This window comes from Heptranchias perlo, chromosome 15 (assembly GCF_035084215.1).
Source record: "Heptranchias perlo isolate sHepPer1 chromosome 15, sHepPer1.hap1, whole genome shotgun sequence".
Taxonomy (NCBI): domain Eukaryota; kingdom Metazoa; phylum Chordata; class Chondrichthyes; order Hexanchiformes; family Hexanchidae; genus Heptranchias; species Heptranchias perlo.
Genome location: NC_090339.1, coordinates 63,581,192 through 63,602,584, shown reverse-complemented (window position 1 = coordinate 63,602,584; position 21,393 = coordinate 63,581,192). Strand labels below are relative to the sequence as shown.

The window sequence follows — 21,393 nt, the reverse complement described above, 5'->3', positions numbered from 1 at the left end:
GTTCACAGTACTCCAAGTGTGGTCTAACCAAGGTTCTATGATCAAGTTTTACATAACTTCTCTGCTTTTTAATTCTATCTCTCTAGTACTTGATTTGCCTTTTTATGGCCTTGTTAACCTGTGTTGCTACTTTTAGTGATTTGTGTATCTGTACCCCCAGATCCCTTTGCTCCTCCATCCCACTTAGACTCTTATTATCCAAATAGTATGTGGCCTCCTTATTCTTCGGACATTTATCTATGTCGTGTCCCACTGCCCCCTGCCTTTCCCCATAGCCCTGCAATTTTTCCCCAAATGGAGGTTGGAATTTCGGGTACGGAGTATTTGGTTGGAATATCATGGGCTATGTGTGTCTGAAAGTCCAATCTGTGTCAGCACAGGTGACTCATAAATTTACCCTTTGATGTGGAAGAGTTAGCTTCGGTTATTTGCACTGATGGTGCTTTAATTCCCTCTGCGCATTATATAGCTAATACCGAGCACTAAAAATAGCCCACAATAAATTGAACCCTAATGACAATTCTCATATATTCTTGGAATCAAAGAACCAGAGAAATTACAGCACAGAAGGAGACTGTTTGGCACATCGTGCTTCTGCCAGTTCAAGCTCATTAAATGGAGCTGTCAGAATTAATCCTATTTCCTTGCCCTTTCTTCTTTTATATTCTTCCTTTAAAGTACTCGTCCAATTCCCTTTTAGACGATGCCGTAGTCTCTGCATCAATCGCCATTTATAAAGCATCCCATGTGCTAATAACCCTCTGTGTGAAAAATATTCTAACTTCCTCCTTTTTTCTCGTGCTATGTGAGTTTATGCCCCCATTTTACCAATGGAAACGATCGTTCATTATTTACCAACCTAAAAAAACACAAGGGGTGATTTTAAACCTCAAGAACGGGTGGGTTGGGGACGGGTGTGAGATGAAAATAGTTGTTTTTTGGTCACGACCCACAACCCGGCTTTATTTCCGGTTTAACGTCAGCACGGAAAAGTCCAGGCTTCCCACCGGGAACGCAAAGTCCGAAAATTTTGTGGTTGTGACCCAAAAAAACAACTATTTTCAACTCCCCTCCACCCTCCGCCCCCAACCTACCCGTTCTTGGGGTTTAAAATCACCCCCAAGGTGTCAGCCTTGGCTCAATGGACTCAGCTTTGACTCTTACCTCTGAGTCAAAAGGTCATGGGTTCAAGTCCCACTCAAGTGACCTGAGTACATAATCTATGCTAACACGCCAGCGCAGTACTGAGGGAGTGCTGCGCTGCTGGAGGTGCTGCTTTTCAGATGAGAAGTGAAACAGAGGGCCCATCTGTCCTCTCAGGTGGACATAAAAGATCCCACGGCATGATTTGAAGACGAGCAGGGGAGTTCTGCCCGTGTCCTGGCCGATATTTATCCCTCAACCAACATCACTAAAAGAGATTATCAGGTCATTTAACTCATTGTTGTTTGTGGGACCTTGCTGTGCGCAAATTGCCTGCTGAATTTCCCTACATTAAAACAGTGACTACACTTCAAAGGCACTCCATTAGCTTTGAAGCCCTTTGGGACATCTTGAGGCCTTGAACGATGCTTTTTAAAAGCAAATTACATGGAATTTACAGCACAGAAACAGGCCATTCGGCTCAACTGGTCTATGCTGGCGTTTATTCCCCACATGAGCCTCCTCCCTCCCCTCTTCATCTAACCCTATCAACATAACCTTCTATTCCTTTCTCCCTCAAAGAGAATACTTTCTAGGGGGAAAATTACTTAGAAATCCACAAACTGTCTTTAGGTTAGACCAACAGTACAAATATTCTCCATTAGTTCAAACTTTCATACAATTCTGATTACTTATCTATAATTAATCCATCAATCCAGCTAAGAATATACCAGCGTACCCCAAAAAACTGTCTCCCAAGAATCATAAACAAAATTGAAGATCATATAGTTTGCACTACAATTTTACCCACTGCCTAGTGATAACTTTAGTAATTTACAAAACAAAGCTTGGACATTTCAATGACAATGTACCAGCATCTATACAATGAATGAATTTTGAAAAACACTCGATAGTGTCGCTGCAAAGAACAGATGTATCTTGTATCTCAGGAATGTACATCAGGAGACGTGGAGCTTCATTCAACAAATTGACTCATGAGTCTGTGGTTTTCCATCACACGCATTGCACCAACTGTTGCAAATACACTTAATTTTTGCAAGGATATTTTTAAAATTAGATTCTCAAACCACCCACCTCCCCCATCAGAACAAAGAATTGAGCTTCTCGAGTCTTGTTGCAGCTGCAACCATCCAAGCAAGTGGAGAATATAACCTCACACTCCTAAACTTGTGCCTTGTAGGTGGTTGAGAGGGTATGGGGAGTCAGGAGGTGAGTCACTCATTGCAGAATACCCAGCCTCTGACCTGCTCTTGTAGCCACGGCATTTATGTGGCTGGTCCAGTTGAGTTTCTGGTCAATGGTGACCTCCCCCCCCCCAAGGTTGTTGATGGTGGGGGATTCGGCGATGGTAATGTCCTTTTTTTTGCTCGGCATCCATTTTTTGATTATGCCTCTGTGAAATGCTTTGGAGCATTTTTCTACATTAAAGGCACTATAGAAATGAAGACAGAGGAGGCAAAGTAGGTGGAGGAAGTAGAAGAGATGCAGTGGCAGTGGGACCCTTCTTTCTCCGACTGTGGTCTAACCAAGTGTCATCCTTGGCTCAGTGAGTAGCTCCCTCATCTCTGAGTCAGAGGTTGTGGGATTAAACCTCAACCCGGGAGTTGAGCACATAATCTAGGCTGACATTTCAGTGCTGTTGTGGGACCTTGATGTGCAAATTGGCTGCCTAGTTTGCCTACGCAACAACAGTACATCAATGGCTGTGAATCACTTTGAGACATCCGGAGAGAGTCAAAGTCGCTCTATAAAACGCAAGTTTATTCTTTAACCAAATTCAACATCGCTTCCTTCCTTTTATATTCAACGCCCCAGATCGAGAACCCAGAATCCTATTTGATTTTTTTATGGCCTCTTCTACCTGCACTCCCACCTGTGAAGACTTACATATTTGCACCCCTAGATCCTTGCTTTCCTCCATCACAGAATAGAATCGTAGAATCATACGGCACAGGAGGAGGCCACTCAGCCCATCGTGCCTGAGCCGGCTCCTTGAAAGAGCTATCCAATTAGTCCCACTCCCCTGCTCTTTCCCCACAGATCTGCAAATTTTTCCTTTTCAAGTATTTATCCAAATCCCTTTTCAAATTTACTACTGAATCTGCTTCTTCTACCCTTCAGGCATTGCATTCCAAATCATAATAACTCGTTGTGTAAAAATAAATTCACTTCATCGCCCCTCTGGCTTTTTTGCCAATTATCTTAAATCTGTGTCCTCTGGCTACCGACCCTCCCGCCACTGGAAACAGTTTCTCCTTATTTACTCTATTAAATCCCTTCAGAATTTTGAACACCTCTATTAAATCCCCCATTAGCCTTCTGTGTTCTAAGGAAAACAATCCCAGCTTCTCCAGTCTCCCCATATAACTGAATCCCTCATCTCAGTACAGTCTGATAAATATCCTCTGCACCCTCTCCAAGGCCTTGACATCCAAGGGTCTTAGGGCACAAGACCCTTGGGTTTAAACAAAAAGTCAAACCTGCTCCGTTACAATCATTCCTGAAGGTAAAATTCTGGTAATTTGATGTCGACAAGGCATCTTTCTGGACAGGAAGTAGTCACACTGAACATACCATCACCACTAGAAGTGAGAAAGCTGGGTGACAGAGCTACATCCCAGTGAGCAGTGCATTTTACAGGCCACCTGCATGTGGCTCAGTGGGTAACTCTCTCGCCTGGGAGCCAGAAGATCGTGGGTTCTAGTCCTGCTCCAGAGACTTCAACACAAAATTTATGTTGACACATCCAGTGCAGTACTGAGGGAGTGCTGCACTGTCAGAGGTGACGTCATTTTGAATGAGGCGTTAAAACCAAGGCCACCTGACCTCTCAGGTGGATGTAAAAGATTCCAGGGCACTATTGGAAGAAGAGCAGGGGGAGTTCTCCCGGGTGTCCTGACCAACGTTTATCCCTCAACCAATATCACTAAATCAGATTATCTGGTCATTATCACATTGCTGTTTGTGGGATCTTGCTGTGCGCAAATTGGCTGCTGCATTTCCTACATTACAACAGTGACCACACTTCAAAAGGTACTTCATTGGTTGTGGGATTCGCTTTGGGATACCCTGAGGTTGTGAAAGGCTCTAAATAAATGCCGGTCCTTTTTTGAACTGACCTGTCAGCTCCTTTTAACCAATAATGTCTTTCCAGTCGCTACGAAATTGAAAGGTATTACAGGAGGCTATTCAAGTGAAGAAAAGGTGGATCTTATGTCAGCTGCAACTATATTACGTGAAGATAGAAACCAATCTGAGTCCACCGCCTGTAAATAAATGGCCTCGCTCAGGCTATGAATGAGTTTGGATGAAGGCTGGAATGATAATATTGCCCATTTGGGGCTGGAATGAAACAAATCACCTCGTGGTGTCAGGCCCCGAGCCTCGGTATCATGGACGTACATGGAAGGACAGCTGAGAAAAATCACGACTACTGACAGGCCAAAGGGGAGGGGAAAGAAAGGCAATTTGTGTTTTGTTTCATTTCAGTGAATGTACTGTGCTCCCTGTGATAGGAGGAGACTGCAGTTTGAGCACTGTATTCCCGAGCAGTGTGTGGGCAGCTGAATTTTATCTGATTAAAATATGGGAAAATAAAGGAGATTTAGTTCCTTGACTCTGGAACGTACATCACCATGGCAATAATATTTTTTTACACTTACTTAGGCTCATTCGCAGTAAGAATTTAGAGATTGGGTTCATCTGCATTAATTAGAGTGATAAAATGTGATACAGGTAGCATATAAGCAGGGAGACGTCAAAATAAAAACTTAGGAATGCCTGTGAGTGATACGATCACATAGAATGTTTAACGTATCTGCATAAAAGACCTTTCTTCATTCTTTTGAGGAAAGTGCTACCCCATTTACTTTAATGCATTTTAAAACCTTCATTAAAATATGGAGATGAATTTGATATGAACACATTAAATGTTAATGAGTTAACGGGCTAGGCTTTCCATCCCTTAATGGTTGGTCATGAAAAATTCAGCCCAACATCACTCACAGAGAATTCCAGGCTAACATATCTCATAGAGGAGACAATTCAATCCTCCATTCTCCCAGTCTCTCCGCCTCCGTCGCATCTGTTCTGATGATGCCACCTTCCACACCAGTGCTTCCGATATGTCTTCCTTTTTCCTCAACAGAGGAGTCCCCTCCACTGTAGTTGACAGGGTCTTCGACTGTGTCCATCCCATTTCCTGCACTTCTGCCCTCACCCCTTCCCCTCCCTCCCAGAACCATGATTGGATCCCTCTTGTCCTCACTCCAACCCACCAGCCTCCACATTCAACATATCACCCTCTGCCATTTCTGCCACGTCCAGCGCAATGCCATCACCAAACACATCTTCCCCTCCCCTCCCAGCATTCTGAAAGGACCACTCCCTCCACGACACCCTGCGGTCCACTCTTCCATCACCCCCAACACCCGCTCTCCTCCCCACAACACCTTCCTGTGATGCAACACCTGCCCCTTTACCTCCTCCCTTCCCACCGTCCAGGGCCCCAAACACTCCATCCAGGCGAAATAGCAATTACCTTGTACTTCTTTCAATTTACTATACTGTATTCGCCGCTCACGATGCAGTCTCCTCTACATTGGGAAGACAAAACGCAGATTGGGCGATTGCTTTGCTGAGCACCTCTGCTCAGTCCACAAGCGTGACCCTGAGCTTCCGGTCGCTTGCCATTTTAATTCCCCGTCCCACTGCTACTCTGATCTCTCTGTCCTCACACTGTTCCAGTGAAACTCAACAGAAGCTCGAGGAACAGCACCTCATCTTTTGTTTAGGCACTTTACAACCTTCTGGACTCAACAATGATTTCAATAACTTCAGATCAGAATCACTGTTCCCATTTTTTCGGACAGTAAGTGCTGGTAATGGTTCTGCTATTGCCATTTACAGCTCCTCTAGACCCTTCTTTTGCCTGACCTGTTGAGTATTTCCAGCATTTTCTGTTCTTATTTCAATTCCATTGTCTATTCTTTGACTTAACGCTATTGGGCACAATAGAAAGCAACGTCTGATTTTTGGAATAAATATATATGACTTGAGCTACTAGTCTAATAATTATTTCAGCATTCCTTGAAGAAAATGTAATATATTGTATAAATAAAAACACCGCTGCATCTCTCCCACTGAGAATACGTTATGGGAACAGAGCATCACCCATCCATGAAGATGGACTCCGAGACGGCTGTGGAACACCTACAGTTACTCATGCTTGAGACGCCATGTGTGGTGACATAGAGAATGATGAGGATGATGATGATGATGATGGTTCAGATGGCAAAAGCATAATCCTTAAAACCTATTTTTCAATTTTAATCATGCTATTTTATTATTCAGCATTTTGGAAAAAAGATGAGCAACGCATTTCCAAATAAAAAGCGACAAAACTATTTTTTTATCTAGATAATGGAACTGCAACTTTGACATCGCAGTACCGTAGAATATAAAACAAGGATTACGGCAGGCACTTAATGTAACTGTAACATTTGTGCTAATGTGGCAAAAGTAACTTGGGATGGTGTTGGTCCAGTTAAGATCACAGTGCAGGAAGAGCTAAATATTCACATTTAGAACCATAAACTTGAACAAAATGCCTGTCTACCCATCCAGTTCTCATTGTAAAGAATTCAAACTGAATGCTGGCATTAACTGGGCATTTTTTTAAAAATCATGTTTCAGTTGGAGGTAAAACTCATTTCACAAATCACCATCACTCTTTCCGTTTGTCGATGTTATAATGATGGACTTTAATTAAGGTTTACTCTTTCACACTACATTAAACCAAGAACTTCAAAATCTCCACTTGTGTTTGTTTACATTTTCCTGCAAATATCTACACCAGGCAGCTTTACATTTTTCAAAGCATTAAAACTAGAATCACAGTCAGACAATATCAATGGATGACCTTCGCCATAGAAATATTCTCTGTCCACTACTTTAGCAGGAGTGCGTCATTGTGCAAAGGTTAATTGTTTAGCAGCTAATATCAACAACAGTAATTTTAACACATTCCCCCACAATTACTTTGGTACATTCCAGGATTTTTGTACAATGCGTTGCACAGCTAACCCAATGAATGATTGTAAATCTCAACATTAGAGATTGGAGAAGCTGGGATTGTTTTCTTAGATCAGAGAAGGTAAAGGGGAGATTTATTGAAGTGTTCAAAATCATGAAGGGTATTGCTAGAGTAAATAAGGAGAAACTTTTTCCACTGGCAGGTGGGTTGGTAACCAAAGGACACAGGTTTAAGATAATTGGCCAAAGAACCAGAGGGGGAGGTGAGGAGAATTTCATGCAGTTGTTATGATCTGGAATGCGCTGCCTGAAAGGGCAGTGGAAGCAGATACAATAATAATTTTCAAAAGAGAACTGGATAAATACTTGAAAAAGAAAAATTTGCGGGGCTATGAGGAAAGAGCGGTGGAGTGCGACTAATTGGATAGCTCTTTCAAAGAGCCGGCACAAACACAATGGGCCAAATGGCCTCCTTCTATGCTGCAAGATTCTATGATTCTATATTATCAGCAAAATTACGAATTACTGCATTAACCATTACACAGATGAACAAACAGAAACTTGGTATTGTTACAAAACAAACGTTCCCAGTATATCACAGTGACATGTACCATGGCAACCTTCCCACCATATGAAAATGGAGATAACCAAGGAATCCATGCTGAATAATCGTCTAAACTCAGACAAAATAGTGAGAATTTATAAACTGAATTTGCTTGACAATTCTTGAATAATTTGGATTCAGATATTCACTTTGAAACTCATCCATAGTCAGCACCCAGTGCTGTTAAGAGTTAAAATTCAAAGAGGCATTAATATATTCATGCACTCTTCTTTGCACACGTATGCAATGTGTATGTAGAGACAGCATGTATGGATGTACCTAGTCGCTCATCAATCTAGTGTTTTGAATGCAAGAATATAATTATATAATGAAATATTTCCGTGAAAGCAGGATGGATGAGATATTTTCAGTTAGAATCATAGAATCGTTACAGCACAGAAGGAGGCCATTCGGCCCTTCAAGCCCGTGCCGGCTCTCTGCAAGATCAATCCAGCTAGTCCCACTCCCCTGCCCTTTCCCTGTAGCCCTGCAAATTTTTTCCCTTCAAGCATTTATCCAATTTATTTTTGAAAGCCACGATTGAATCTGGCTCCATCGCCCCCTCGGGCAGTGCATTCCAGATCACAACCACTCACTGTGTGGAAAAGGTTTTTCCTCATGTCACCTTTGGTTCTTTTGCCAATCACCTTAAATCTGTGTCCTCTGGTTCCCACCCCTTCCCCCTATCTACTCTGTCTCGACCCTTCATGATTTTGAACATCTCTATCAAATCTTCTTTCAACCCTCTCTGCTCTAAGGAGAACAACCCCAGCTTCTCCAGTCTATCCATGTAACTGAAGTCCCTCGTTCCTGGAACCATTCTGGTAAATTTTTTCTGCACCCTCTCTAAGGCCTTCACATCCTTCCTACAGTGCGGTGCCCAGAACTGGACACAATACTATTGTGGCCTAATAACTGTTTTATAAAGGTTCATCCCTACCTCCTTGCTTTTGTACTCAAGGCCTCCATTTATAAAGTCCAGGATACCATGTCCTTTTTTAACCGCTTTCTCAACCTGCCCTGCTACCTTCAACGACCTATACACATATACCCCCAGTTCTCTCTATTCCTGCACCCCCTTTAAAATTGTGCTCTTTAGTTTATATTCCATCTCCTCATTCTTCCTGTCAAAATGTATCATTTCACACTTCTCTGCATTAAATTTCATCTGCCACGTGTCCGCCCATTCCACCAGCCTGTCTATATCCTCTTGAAGTCTATCACTATCCTCCTCATTGTTCACTACATTTCCAAGTATCGTGACATCTGCAAATTTTGAAATTGTACCCTGTACACCTGCAGTTTGAGCACTGTATTCCCGAGCAGTGTGTGGGCAGCTGAATTTTATCTGATTAAAATTACACCCTGTACATTAATATATATCAAGAAAAGCAGTGGTCCCAGCACCAACCCCAGGGGAACACCACTGTACACCTCCCTCCAGTATGAAAAACAACCGTTCACCACTACTCTCTATTTCCTGTCACTTAGCCAATTCTGTATCCATGCTGCCACTGCCCCTTTTATTCCATGGGCTTCAAATTTGATGACAAGCCTATTATGTGGCACTTTATCAAATGCCTTTTGGAAGTCCATATACACCACATCAACCACAATGCCCTCATTGACCCTCTCTGTTACCGCATCAAAAAACTCTATCAAGTTAGTTAAACATGATTTGCTTTTAACCAATCCATGCTGGCTTTCCCTAATTAATCCACATTTGTCCAAGTGACTGTTAATTTTGTCCCGGATTATCGTTTCTAAAAGTTTCCCCAGCACCGAGGTTAAACTGACTGGCCTGTAGTTGCTGGGTTTATCCTCACATTGTTTTTGAACAAAGGTGTAACATTTGCAATTCTCCAGTCCTCTGGCACCACCCCCCGTATGTAAGGATGTTTGGAAGAATATGGCCAGCACCTCCGCAAATTCCACCCTTACTTCCCTCAGCAACCAAGGATGCATCCCATCCGGACCTGGTGACTTGTCTACTTTAAGTACAGCCAGCCTTTCTAGTACCTCCGCTTTATCAATTTTTAGCCCATCCAGAATCTCAACTACCTCCTCTTTTACTGTGACTTTGGCAGCATCTTCTTCCTTGGTAAAGACAGATGCAAAGTACTCATTTAGTACCTCGGCCATGCCCTCTGCCTCCATGAGTAGATCTCCTTTTTGGTCCCTAATCGGCCCCACTCTTCCTCTTACTACCTGTTTACTATTTACATGCCTATAGAAGACTTTTGGATTCCCTTTTATGTTAGTTGCCAGTCTATTCTCATACTCTCTCTTTGCCCCTCTTATTTTCTTTTTCACTTCCGCTCTGAACTTTCTATATTCAGCCTGGTTCTCACTTGTGTTATCAACCTGACATCTGTCACACGCCCCTTTTTTCCGCTTTATCTTACTCTATCTTTTTCATCTTCCAGGGAGCTCTGGCTTGAGTTGCTCTACCTTTCTCCCTCGTGGGAATGTACCTAGTCTGTACCTGAACCATCTCCTCCTTAAACTTAACTTCTCTTCTTCAGAACCCTTCTGATAAAATGTCATCGACCTGAAACGTTAATCCTACGTCCCTCTCGCCACAGATGCTGCCTGACCTGCTGAGTGTTTCCAGCATTTTCTGTTTTTATTTCAGATTTTCAGCATCTGTGGTTTTTTGTGTTATTTTTTTGCCTTCTCTTCTTTTCTATCCTCAGTTTGTTTTCTCTTTGAAGCAGAGGATTAGTTTGTTTGCTCTAGGAAGGAGTTGACAAAGATGTGATGGACCAGAATTACCTCCTTCTGTGCTGTAAACTTCCATGGTTCTTTCATTTACTTTGATTTGTTGGTGAAGTAAGTATCAAAACTTGACACTGACAGAGACAGACAATAGGACCTGTTGCCTGAGCATTGCACTGACTTGAAATATTAGTGCCAGTATCTAAAACCCTTTATCTGAACTTCACGGTGTACTATAACGTACAAATAATGTAATTTTTACTGCAATGTGTGCAATGTTTGATTTTCTTCTTGCAGTTAAGAACTATTTGACTCAGCCTTCCCACCTGACTTCTGTACTCTTCCCAGTTTTATATACGCAAGGTTACAGTTTGAATTTTAAGGCTGCTTTCTGTCAGAGAATAGAAGGCCCTGCTTTCTAAATCAAAAGCAAAATACTGCGGATGCTGGAAATGTGAAACAAAAACAGAAAATGCAGGAAATACTCAGCAGGACAGGCAGCATCTGTAGTGAGAGAAACAGGGTTAACGTTTCAGGCTGATGACTCGGTTTCTCTCTCCACAGATGCTGCCTGACCTGCTGAGTATTTCCAGCATTTTCTGTTTTCTAGCCTCTCCACACAATCCTGTAATATTCAAATTGTGAACTTGAAACTGATTGTGTACACAGGAGCACACTTTTCCTTTTAATGTGATGTTTTAAGTTGTGTACATCAGATAACATTTTCTCTTTAATTTATGCCAACACAAATACAACATAAAAATTTGGAACCACAAGCTAACACTGAGCACCACCCTGAATCCATGTGAAGGAGATGATTGTGTCGTCAAAGACTAAACTGCTACTAGCTGGGGAGCTAAGGAAAAATACAATACTTACCAAAACAGCTGCTGAAACCCTCATCCATGCCTTTGTTACCTCTAGACTTGACCATTCCAAAGCTCTCCTGGCCGACCTCCCACCTTGCAACCATCGTAAACTTCAGCTCATCCAAAGCTCTTCTGCCCACATCCTAACTCGCACCAAGTCCCGTTCACCCATCACCCCTCTGCTCGCTGACCTACACTGGCTCACGGTCCAGCAATGCCTCCATTTTAAAATTCTTATCCTTGTTTTCAAATTCCTCCATGGTCTCGCTCCCTCCCTATCTCTGTAATCTCCTCCAGCCCTACAACCCTCCGAGATCTCTGCGCTCCTCCATTTATGGCCTCAAGCGCATCCCCGATTTCCTTCGCTCCACCGATGACGGACGTGCCTTCAGCTGCCTAGGTCCTTACTTCTGGAATTCCCTCCCTGAACCTCTCCGCCTCTCCACCTCTCTCTCCTCCTTTAAGACGCTCCTTAAAACCTACCTCTTTGACCAAGCTTTTGGTCACCTGTCCTAATATCTCCTTATGTGGCTCGGTGTCAAACTTTGTTTGCTCCTGTGAAGCACCTTGGGACGCTTTACTACATTAAAGGCACTATTAAAGTTGTTGCTGTTGTAGCTGGCACAAGCATATTTACAATGTTGCACTATTAGGTCAAAGAGAAAAGTTTGCCAAAAATGTCTAGTCTGTGTTACGCAGCCATTCTCCTCTTACAGAAAATGATTAGCCCTCGAGTTTCTGTTCTGTAAGTGCTACTATACAGGTTGTGATATCACCTTCTGCTCACCGGTAGTCTGGGCATTGAGTTTGTGATGTTTAATGTGTCACATCCTGATGCGGGAGTGGAGATAATGGGATCGTGGCCTTGGATTGTAGCATGGCAGGACTGGGGAATGGAAAACAGTGCGGCGGGGCATTTCGGGATCAGAGAACAAGGGATCAGAGACCGGAGCTCAACAAGGGAGGGGAGTGGGGTAAAGAGAGAGAGAGACAGCGGAGCACAGAGGGGACTGGGGAGTTCAGCGCAACGTGTCCGAGGGAACAAAGTAGAGTTCAGAGAGGACAAGCGCAGAGTGCAGCCGGGAAGCAGGGCAGAGTGTGACTGGTGAGCGTAGGGGGCTGGGGAGTGGAGCTCAACAGGCTGGGGATCTGGCCTGGAGAGCACAGTATAGAATTTGTAAATTAAAACCACTAGCCCTCAAGGGAATTAGGGACTGACCCATTTAACAGAGACGGGCAGAGGGCAATCTGTGACAAGAACCGCGCTGTGTTTCCCCCTTTGATCTGATTGGTCACTTTTCACCCAATCAGAAGGCTGTATTTGGGAGAAAAAAATTTGGGTTGTCCAATTAAAAGATAAAACTTTGGACATTCCATTCGCGCAAACAGAATGCATGAATGTGGCAATTTGGGTACAAATCGATTCTGGAGACGAGATACAACTATTTATTTTTCGATAGATCGAACTTCTATTGGATTGCCTCTACCCTGCTACCCAGCACCCATTGCCAAAAAATACTGCAATAAAAGACCGTTGCAATGAACAAATCTCTCCACAAATAACTGTAAAATATTTAGTTTTATCTATTTAGCCAATTTATGTTGCATAAGAAATACTTTGGATTGCCTGAAGTGAAAGAACTGAAATTCGACAACAGCAAACCCTCTGTAACAAAACAAGATTTGTGACACTTACTGTAACTACTGCCCTCCTCCTTTGTTCCATCAATAGTGCCATCCGGTTGTAACTGCAGGTGGTAGCCTTGTCTGCTGTATAGCTTTGTTACGATGCCTTTAAGCTGAGGCTCTGAAATACAAATTAAAATTTTTATTTGATTTGTGCAGACACGGGGAACAATGTGCTCATCATTACAAGGGTTCAGGGTGGGTTCAAAGGGCAGATGTCTGAAGTGTTAACAAATTGGCATCAGGGGGCTCACTGGGACTGGTCTGGGCACTCATTGCTATGTGACCTCTACTCTCCCCACCGTGCATTTTTATAATCCTGTGCAAGATTCTAAAAAAAAGTCACAACATTTTAATATCCTGACAGGTTAAACAATCTGAAATTATTACATTGAATTTACAGCACAGAAACAGGCCATTCGGCCCAACTGGTCCATGATGGTGTATATGCTCCACACGAGCCTCCTCCCTCCCCTTTTCATCTAACTCTATCTGAATATCCTTCTATCCCTTTCTCCCTCAACTACTCTTTGTGATAGATTCTGAGGAAAATAATGACTATGTTAAAATGTAACACTTTTAGGGGACGGGGGGGGAAACTACTGGAATAGTGACGTCTCTTTAAAAATTGCATTGCTAGTGTGGATATAAGGAAAACACTGCATTATATTTAATGAAAGGGCTTAGAGATCATATTTGACTTATGAATATTCATCTGGTTCTCCCTTATGATGGGAGGTATGTTATCAGGATATATCCTCTCCCCACAAGGAACACAGCTTGAAGGCATACATGCAGCAGCACTCCCTTCATAAAGATGTCTCTAGCCCGTGGGTGAATGTATTCATTAAAGTCTAAACATGGAGCCAAATTGCACCCATTTTAATCACTTCGCTCACAAAAATTGTCTTCCGCACTCAATGGTAGTTCCTGCAGTGTTTAGAATATTCCACCCACATAAACCCTAATTTACAGCAGTCAATCGCTGTTATATTTTTTTTTAAAACCTACAACATTGAAAATTGGACAGTCACTTTTTTTCCCTTCCAAATTGTAAATATTCAGGCTTGTCAGTGAAAGCACAGTTTCATCACTGTGACAGGAGATTGATAAAACCCACAGCACCTATTCATACTGACAAAGAAACCACCTTGCCTGCAAGGAACGTAGAGGGAAATCTCTCACTTCTAACTGATTCTGAGTTCTGACAGATTGGCATAAAATCACAACTTAAGAGAATGGATTCCAATCAAACAGAAAATAACACACAATAGGACAATCCTACATTTTAAAATGAAATGGTTGACCATTCTTACTCAAAGTTAACATAAGGCTGATAATTCTATTTTTAGAACTAAATTTTACACTTTGCTGTATAGTGTACACCATTTAATTCAAATTATTGGAAAATTCAAATCCTTAGTGCAAAATGATCAAAAGACCATTTTGTGCAAGACTTTTAAAAAGATCACAGAGTTAGAATTGTGTCCTTTATTTGGAGAATCTAGGAAATGTTTTTTTTTTGCATTCTGCCCAGTTTGCACACCAACATGTCACGGTTATTGCCTTTCTGCCAGCCGGAGTTGGTGTGTTATCTCGGAGATGGATCAGTCAGCAGAGGCTCCACTGTAATGGGAAGCGCACATCCATCTCCTCCTAGCAGCTATGGGGAGAGGTTCAAACCCAAACTGCAGACCCGGAGCGAATTCGGTGCAGTCCACAGCAATCAGAATCAATGAAATCATTTAGAGGTAAACACCGTGCAGCTGAAAATAAAGTATGTGGTTTAAAAGCTGGAAATAAGCTCAGTGACCTCAGGACCTGTTTAGTAGCAGCATTCAGTGAATCACGGGAGGTTTGCAATGTTTTGTAAAACAGAAACACTACAGGACACGTGTACAAATATTTAGATCATTATTACACTGAAAACTATCTGGTTCTGGACTTTGCCTCCTGTTTTTTCTTTTGATTTATTTCTTCCTTTCCGGGGGTTTTTCCTTTTATTCTTTCTCTCGGAAAGCTTCCCAGCTCAAGGCTCAGTGATGCATCCTGCGGGTCCATTCACCTCTCTCCGTTTCCATCGCCTTCCCAAGTTTCTATCGAGCGCCACGTTCATCTTAAGCGAATCGTTGTAGCTGCTGGGGGATTTTGTTTTGCATGCAACTACTAGAAGCCGTGCTTTCACATTGCCCTAAAAAAAAATGCATCGTTTGGCATCTAATGAGGATATACAAAAAAAAAACTCTTTGTGTCACCAGCTCACAGTTTTCAAATCTCACTGCCCATCACGAACATGCTCTGCATTTTTTGCGGGACTATTTTGCTCAATATTGAGTCCTGCAAATTGCACGACTTATCGAGGGCTCCGAGTCCAAGGTAAATGAAAGAGGTGCAATTCAACTCAAAAAATATTACTGGAAAAAAATTCAAGTGAAGGAAAAGCGCAAGAAACAATCAGAACCTGCTGGATAATAACATTGCCACTGGACAAAATGGACCAGCGGACAGAGATTATTAAATACATTTAGGGTAAAAGGAGGGGGGAAAATCAAAGAGCAAACCTGTGCGCTTTCTGCGTCGTTTCTTCAAGCCAAAAATCCGGACTTTGGAGAAAACAGCGAACAAATGTTTCTCGCAGGGCCCTTTGCTTTTACTGGGGCTGTTGATCCGTTTGGAGGGAACCGATTTGTCTCTCTGCTCCCTGGCTAGTCTTCTCTGCCTGATCAGGGAGCTGGCAATAGCAGCAGCCATTGTAATAGCGCAAAATTTAAAAAAAAGAGTGATTTATATACTAAAAGAAGAGAGATTCTGATCGGCAAAATCAATCTCCAGCGGCAGCTGTGAATTCCTGAATCACCATCGCATCATTGTTGAAAAACAGCGACCAAATTAATCTGTTGCAGGAGACATGTTTTGCACAGTTATTAATGCAAATCAGGCTTGGGATGTCTGCTTTCAGTAGTCTTTAGTGCAGACTGGTCACAATCGGCCATAGCGACTTGTTTGCTGCCTAAGATCCACACATTCGACTCAATCTTCAGTGGCAACGCGAGTTATCTCTCCATGACCCCCCTCTCCACCATGGGAATTCTCCACTCCTGCTTCAAACACCTGTTAAGTCTGCAGCGCCTTGTCTTGGATCTATCTGCTTCTTCACTTGCTCTCTAACTCCACAGTTAGGCGGCACTGGGTGAGGCTGCGCTCTCCCTCCAGTGCGGGATTAAGAGTCCTCTCTCACTTTAATACTTCCAGCCCCGGCTGTAAACTAGATCTGGATGGAGAGCCGTTCCAAGTACCAGGCACTGGGAGCTATCACTCTTCCTGGGGTTTAAGAGCGAATAATAAATATATATATATATATATATGTTTTTTTTTAAAGAAAAATCAACTGCGGCGCTGGCGTCGAAGTTACACAAGACGTGCCGTTTACGGATTGCTACACAGCAGAGTCTGAGAGAGAGTCTGAGACTGGGGCTGTTCCTCAGGGACTTAATCAGCCGTGTCTGGCAAGACCGAGCTGCATCGACACTTGGCACCAACAGACAGAACGTGTCCGCGACCATCAAGGACCCTGAGCCTGTGCTTCTCACAATCATTCCAACTCCCTGAGCTTTCCATCGACTTCACAATTGCCTGAATGCGACTGAATCGAACACAATGTCCAAATTGTCCCTTGGACAATTGTCATAAACCAATCTGGAGGAGCACTGACACGCTATAAATCAGTGTTAAAATGCAGCATCACTGCTGCGGGACTTTAAAACACCAGGAACTGGGAGTCAAGGTATGGTGGATGGATCCTGACAGAAAGGAAACAGACATCTTAAAGTTGTAGGCTGCTCCAACCGACTCACACTGATTCAACATAACTAACCACAAACAATACAGCAGCGTCCTGTAGATCTATGGTATTAACAATCTTATATCTGCATCCAGCAGTCCTTGGAGAGGGTGCAGAGGAGATTTACCAGAACGGTACCAGGGATGAGGGACTGCAGTTAATGTGGAGAGACTGGAGAAGCTGGGGTTGTTCTCCTTAGAGCAGAGAAGGTTAAGGGGAGATTTAAACGAGGTGTTCAAAATCATGAAGGGTTTTGATAGAGTAAATAAGGAGAAACTGTTTCCAGTGGCAGGAGGGTCGGTAACCAAAGGACACAGATTTAAAATAACTGGCAAAAAAATCCAGGGGGGAAATGAGGAGAAATGTTTTTATGTAGCAAGTAGTGATGATCTGGAATGTGCTGCCTGAAAGGGCGGTGGAAGCAGATTCAATAATAACTTTCAAAAATGGAATTGGATAAATACTTGATGGGGAAAAAATTGCTGGGCTATGGGGAAAGAGCAGGGGAGTGGGACTAATCGGATAGCTCTTTCAAAGAGCAGGCACAGGAATGATGGACCGAATGGCCTCCTGTGCTGTTTGATTCAATGATCTCCTGTTGACTTTTCCCATTACAAGTTCCTACATCCTCATATATAATGTAAACTGCCTATGTAAACTTGTCACATTGTAATTACACCCTCCCCCCCTATGGAGGCACTACAATGCCAGCACTGGTGGGATGGTGTAATTACATCATGATAAGTTTAAATAGGAAGTTTCCATTATCCACGTGGATGTAGTTTTTTGTGCTCTAACGTCTGGAGTGGGACTTGAACCCAAGAGTGCTACCAACTGAGCCACGGCTGACATGACAATCGGAGCAGTCACATAAACGACTAAGCACAAACTTTCCATTAAGCAGTTAAACTAACAACTTTCGAGTCAATATCCACCTTTAACATCCACCTATAACATCCACCTATAACCACATCGTTCTTACTGTCTTTAAAAAAACATTAAAAAACTGCAGATCCCAGAATGAACCAAAGAGGGTCAACCAAAGTCATTCCAGACACCATGGACCAACAGTGTATGAACATGGAATGAGTTCAGAATTAAAGCCCACAGCTCCTGATACTGCATGTGTAACCTGCTATGAATAACAACATTGGCTTCAATCTGTTGTATATAACGTGACTGGAAAGCTTCTGTCATTTTCTCTAGCAAATTGAAATCCAGCACGAATTGGACTGGGAGTCTGATCCTGTCTTTGGTAAGTGGATGGACTGATGCAGGGCAGAGGTGAATGTAAACACTGCAAATACATTCGATTCACATCCTCCTGCAATGGGAGGGGAACTGGACATGGTAATTTGCACTTGTTAAATTGCAGTTCTTCCAAATTAAATCTGCCCCCTGTACGATACTGCATGTTCACTAACTATAAACTTAAAGCAGGAAAGAAACCCCTGTCTGGATGTGAGTTTTGAGCTGATTACATAGAAATTACAACATAGAAACAGGGCATTTTGAAAAGAAAGAACTTGCATTTATATATTTGGCCCAACCAGTCCGAGCTGGTGTTTATCCTGCACAAGAGCAGTATCCTAATCCCTTGTGCCCACCCCATTTCCTTTATTCATCTTTCCTTCAATCATCTTTTTAACCTGTTCCTAAATGTTGACATGGTCTCTGCTTCAAACACTAACTCCGGTAGGGTGTTGCACAGACTCTCAACCCTCTTTGTTCAGGACCCCTCATTCACTGGAAACAGTCTGTTCCCACCTACTCTGTTCCGTCCCTTCATAATTTTAAACCGCTCCAACAAATCACCCCGCAATCTCCTCTGTTCTAACAAAAAACAGGGTCTTTCTTTTATAAAAGGTCCATTCATCTTGCAGTAGAGGTCAGGAGTTCCAATGTCAGCCGTTACCACCATTCCGCCATCGCCTGACATCAGCAGCAACTCCTGGACAGGCCGCTAAATGGAAAACTGGAAGGAGCACACAGCACTTCTCATGAGAGCAAGTAGAAAACCAATCAGGATTTAGTCCTTCACTAACTCCCCGAAATGAAATGTGCCTCCTGTCAGGTGATGTTGGAGCAGGATTAATGTGGGGATCCATGGTCCAGCCCATCTTTCATTTTGGGCAGTGTTGCAATTGAAAGACAGCAGTTGCAGCCTACAAGTGAGAACAGTTTGTTGTACACAAGATAAAAAGAAAACCCAGTGAATGGTGGCAACCTGAAATAACAACAGGAACTGCTGGAAATATGCAAGAGGCCTGACAGTATTTGAAAAGAAAAAACAGCAATTTATTATTTCAGATGGAGATCCTTCATCAATACTGACATAGAAGGTCAAAAAAACTCCCAGTGCTTCCCTACATCAGTGCTGCCCTAAAATGTCTCCACACACAACTTTAACCTGCATTTCCTTTTCTTAGATGCATAGATAAAGCACATTTTGTTTTAAAACTGAGGTCTTATAAATGTTCAACATAAATTTATAGAATAATTCAGCGTAAAACTGAACCATATTGGAGGCTTTGAAAAGGAGTCAGAAGAACATACATTTATATAGCGCCTTTCATGTCCTTAGGCCATCCCAAAGCGCTTTACAGACAATGAAGTACTTTTGAAATGTAGTCACTTTTGTAATGTGGGGAAACGTTCAGACAATTTGTGCAAAGCAAGATCCCACAAACAGCGATATGACAATGGCCAGATAATCTGTTTCAGTGATGTTGGTTGAGGGATAAATATTGGCCAGGACACCGGGGGGAACACCCCTGCTCTTCTGCAAAATAGTGCCATGGGATCTTAGAAGTCCACCTGAGAGGGCAGTGGGGCCTCAGCTTAACATCTCATCCAAAAGACGGCACCTCCAACAGTCCAGCACTCCCTCAGTACTGCCCCTCCGACAGTCCAGCACTCCCTCAGTACTGCCCCTCCGACATTGCAGCGCTCCCTCAGTGCTGCACTGAGGTGTCAGCCTAGTTTACGTGCTCAGGTCTCTGGGGTGAGACTTCAACGCACAAATTTCTGACTCAAAGGTGAGAGTGCCAACACTGAGCTACGGCTGACGCTCTATCACATAACTGAAGCTGGTAATGCCAACAAAGTAATGTAACTACAGGACATGTGAAAAGTGAACAGCTTGCACTGGCTGAGTAGAAATACTACCTTCATTCATCACCCTACCTCAGTCACGTAAGTAGGATCCAAAGGGCTGTGACATCAATTTGGGGATGAACATAGGAACAGGAGGAGGCCATTCAGCCCCTTGAGCCTGTTCCTCTATTCAGTGAGATCATGGCTGATCTGTATCCTAACTCCATCCACCCACCTTGGCTCCATATCCCTTAATGCCCTTGGCTAGCAAAAATCTATTGATCTCAGATTTAAAATTATTAATTGAGTGAGCATCTACTGCTTTTTGTGGGAGAGAGTTCCACACTTCTACCACCCTTTGTGTGAAGAACTGTTTCTTAACTTTCCTGAATGGCCTGGCTTTGATTTTGAGGTTATGTCCCCTTGACCCAGACCCCCCACCAGCGAAAAAAGTTTCTCTCATCTACCCTATCAATTCCTTTCAAAATCCTAAAAACCTCAATCAAATCACCCCTTAACCTTCTATATTCCAGGGAATACAAGCCTAGTTTATATAATCTCTCCTCATAATCTAACCCTTGGAGCCCTGGTAACATTCTGGTGAATCTGCACTGCAATCCTTCCAAGGCCAATATTTCCTTTCTAAAGTACGATGCCCAGAACTGTACACAGTATCCCAGATGTGGTCTAATCAGGGCTTTGTATAGCTGTAGCAAAACTCCCTCCCCTTTATATTCTAGCCCTTAAGTTATAAAGGCTAACATTCTATTAGCCTTTTTGATTATTTTTTGTACCTGACCACTACATTTTAGTGATCTGTGTACATGGACCCCTAAATCCCTTTGGACCTCCACTGTTCCTAACTTTTTACCATTTAAAAAATACTCCGATCTATCCTTTTTTGGTCCAAAATGAATGACCTCACACTTACCTGGGTTGAAATCCATCTGCCACAGTTTTGCCCACTCATTTAATTTATCAATGTCTCTTTGTAATTTTATGCTCTTTTATCTACATTACTTACTACGCCACCAATCTTTGTCATCGGCAAACTTGGATATATGGCTCTCTATTGTATTGTCTAACTTATTAATAAATATAGTGAGTAGTTGAGGCCCCGGCACAGATCCTTGTGGAACACCACTAGTCACTTCCTTCCAATTCGAGTACATACCCATTATCCCCACTCTCTGTCTTCTACAGCCTAACCAATCTCCTAAACAGGTCAATAATTTGCCTTCAATTCCATGGGCTTTAATTCAGCTAACAGTCTCTTATGTGGAACCTTATCGAATGCCTTCTGGAAGTCCATATAAACTACATCCATAGACATTCCACTGTCTACTACTTTAGTTACTTCCTCAAAAAATTCAATTAGGTTC

At 42.7% G+C, this 21,393-nt stretch overlaps 1 protein-coding gene across 5 annotated transcripts in view; it reads right to left on the bottom strand.

The window, feature by feature from the left end:
• fgf13a (fibroblast growth factor 13a) overlaps positions 1-21,393 on the bottom strand; it is a 553,665-nt gene that overhangs the window by 183,482 nt on the left and 348,790 nt on the right. For 4 of the 5 annotated variants that reach the window (XM_067997325.1, XM_067997327.1, XM_067997328.1 and 1 more), the window contains one exon: positions 13,085-13,195. In XM_067997325.1, the coding sequence (XP_067853426.1) occupies positions 13,085-13,195 (111 nt within the window). Of the gene's footprint in view, positions 1-13,084; positions 13,196-15,635; positions 15,834-21,393 lie in introns of those variants that run through there. The other variant, XM_067997329.1, reaches the window with a different exon arrangement.